Source organism: Brassica oleracea, chromosome C1 (genome assembly GCF_000695525.1).
Source record: "Brassica oleracea var. oleracea cultivar TO1000 chromosome C1, BOL, whole genome shotgun sequence".
Lineage (NCBI taxonomy): Eukaryota > Viridiplantae > Streptophyta > Magnoliopsida > Brassicales > Brassicaceae > Brassica > Brassica oleracea.
The window spans coordinates 22,444,918-22,446,791 of NC_027748.1; the positions used below are offsets into that span (position 1 = coordinate 22,444,918).

The 1,874-nt window shown below is 28.1% G+C and overlaps 1 protein-coding gene across 1 annotated transcript; it reads right to left on the reverse strand.

Annotated features, from left to right (window-relative positions):
- Positions 1–874: 874 nt before the first annotated feature.
- Positions 875–1,874, reverse strand: LOC106335174 (putative nuclease HARBI1). Its single transcript, XM_013773621.1, has 4 exons — positions 1,806–1,874; positions 1,512–1,707; positions 1,227–1,407; positions 875–1,166 (listed from the first exon to the last, which is right to left on the reverse strand). The coding sequence occupies exons 1-4, from the start codon at positions 1,872–1,874 to the stop codon at positions 875–877; spliced, it is 738 nt and encodes a 245-aa protein (XP_013629075.1).

Consider the following 1,874-nt stretch of genomic DNA (forward strand, 5'->3'; position numbering starts at 1 on the left):
TTAATATTTTTAAAAGTTAATCTCAAATCTTAAATCAATATCCTAAACTTTTAACCGTCATACTCAAACTTTTATTCTAAACTTTAAAGTTAAAACTAATCTTAAATTAATCATATACTATAAACTTTAACTAAACATATTAAAATTCTAATTTTTTATTGAGCTTCAAATCTTAAATTTAATCACAAAGTCTTATCTTAAATCTAATCCTAAAACACTATAATGTCAGCCCTAAACTCACTAAATTTTACACCTTAAACTTGAAACTTCATATTGAAACCACTCATCCAAAAATCTACTTAATATAAAAAATCTAAACTTTTAAACTTTACATCAAAATACAGTTTAATATAAAAATTATTAAAAGAAAACATTATATGACACTGAATATATCATACCCCAAGCTAACCATATACCCTAATCTCTAACTGATTTTTTTTAAACACTAATCTTTTTATTATTTAACTTCAAATCTTAAATTTGATATTAAAGTCTAGTATTCAATCTTAAATCTAAACACAAAACACTATATTCCAAACCCTAAGGGGGTGGTATTGGATCCAGGAATATAATTGAATTTGAATGAATTCATATGTAAAAGCTTCTGTAGTATTTTAAAAGAATTGATGAGATTTTAATGCATTGATCCAATTCTTTTTATGATGGATTTTAAAGGAGAATACATAAATTTGATAGAATACTAATTCCTCTAAATTCTATGAAATTGTTGAATTGTATATTTTAAAAATTTCACGAATAAAATATTTAATATTAAAACTGAAAGAAAAATAATAATAAGTACTACAATATTTTATCGAGTGTAGCAATTTTATTATAAAATCATAAAACTAATAAATAAAATCTATGGATCATCTTAACTCGTAGCATCTCTCCACATATCTTCTGCTATAGTCTTTCTCCAAGTATTTGCATTTTCTCTATCTTGCTCTTGTGTTCCTAAAGGCTCTTGAACAACTTGATTCGTAGTCGTTGCGGATTGTTGAGTGTCTTCTTCAGCAGGAAATTCACCAACATCTGATCGGCATTCTTTACGAAGGAAGTTATGCAACGCTGCACATGCTAATACTAATCCAGCTTGTTTTTTGTAAGAAAAAGGAGGTGCAGATTTAAAAATCGCAAACCTCGATTTAAACATTCCAAATATCCTTTCGATCACATTTCTCAAACTAGCATGACGAATATTAAATAATTCGGACGATTTAAACATTCCAAATATCCTTTCGATCACATTTCTCAAACTAGCATGACGAAGATTGAATAATTCGGATGCAGTGCTAGGATCACGTCCTTGGCCAGTCCATTCTTGTAGATGGTATCGAACACCACGAAATGGAGCCAAAAAATTGACTCGATTTGCAAAGCCACAATCAACTAGATAGAATTTACCTAAAATGTATAAAAGATAAATATTAATAATTGTTAGACATGTAATTTATAAATAAATTGTAAATTTTTACCTTCTGGTACTTGGAAATTGTTTGTTCTTCTAGTTAAAGCGTCATTTAATACTTTTGAATCGTGTGCTGAACCTTCCCATCCACTAAGAACATATATGAACTCTAAATCAAAGTTACATACAGCTAACACATTTTGTGATATTGTTTCTTTTCGGTTGCGATAACTTGCTACCTCTCGTCCAACTACCCTTGCAGGTATATGTGTACCATCTAGTGCCCCTACACAATTCTGAAATAAATTAAAAAGAAAGGTTAAATCACATTTTTTTAAAAAAAATAACTAAGTTGAAATAGCAGAAAATTTTAACAAAAGATGAAATAATGTACCTTAAAATATGGATAGAATCGTGTACTTTCTCTAATTTTCATAGGAACTAAACCATTTGGTTTCACCAT

Excerpts from the sequence above, each read along its gene's own strand:
- LOC106335174 (XM_013773621.1), bottom strand. The coding sequence starts at position 1,874 with ATGGTGAAACCAAATGGTTTAGTTCCTATGAAAATTAGAGAAAGTACA. Across the intron at positions 1,408-1,511 it reads AGTATTAAATGACGCTTTAA|GTAAATTCTATCTAGTTGAT; the intron begins CTAGAAGAACAA and ends TATACATTTTAG. Across the intron at positions 1,167-1,226 it reads ATCGAAAGGATATTTGGAAT|GATATTTGGAATGTTTAAAT; the intron begins GTTTAAATCGTC and ends TGTGATCGAAAG.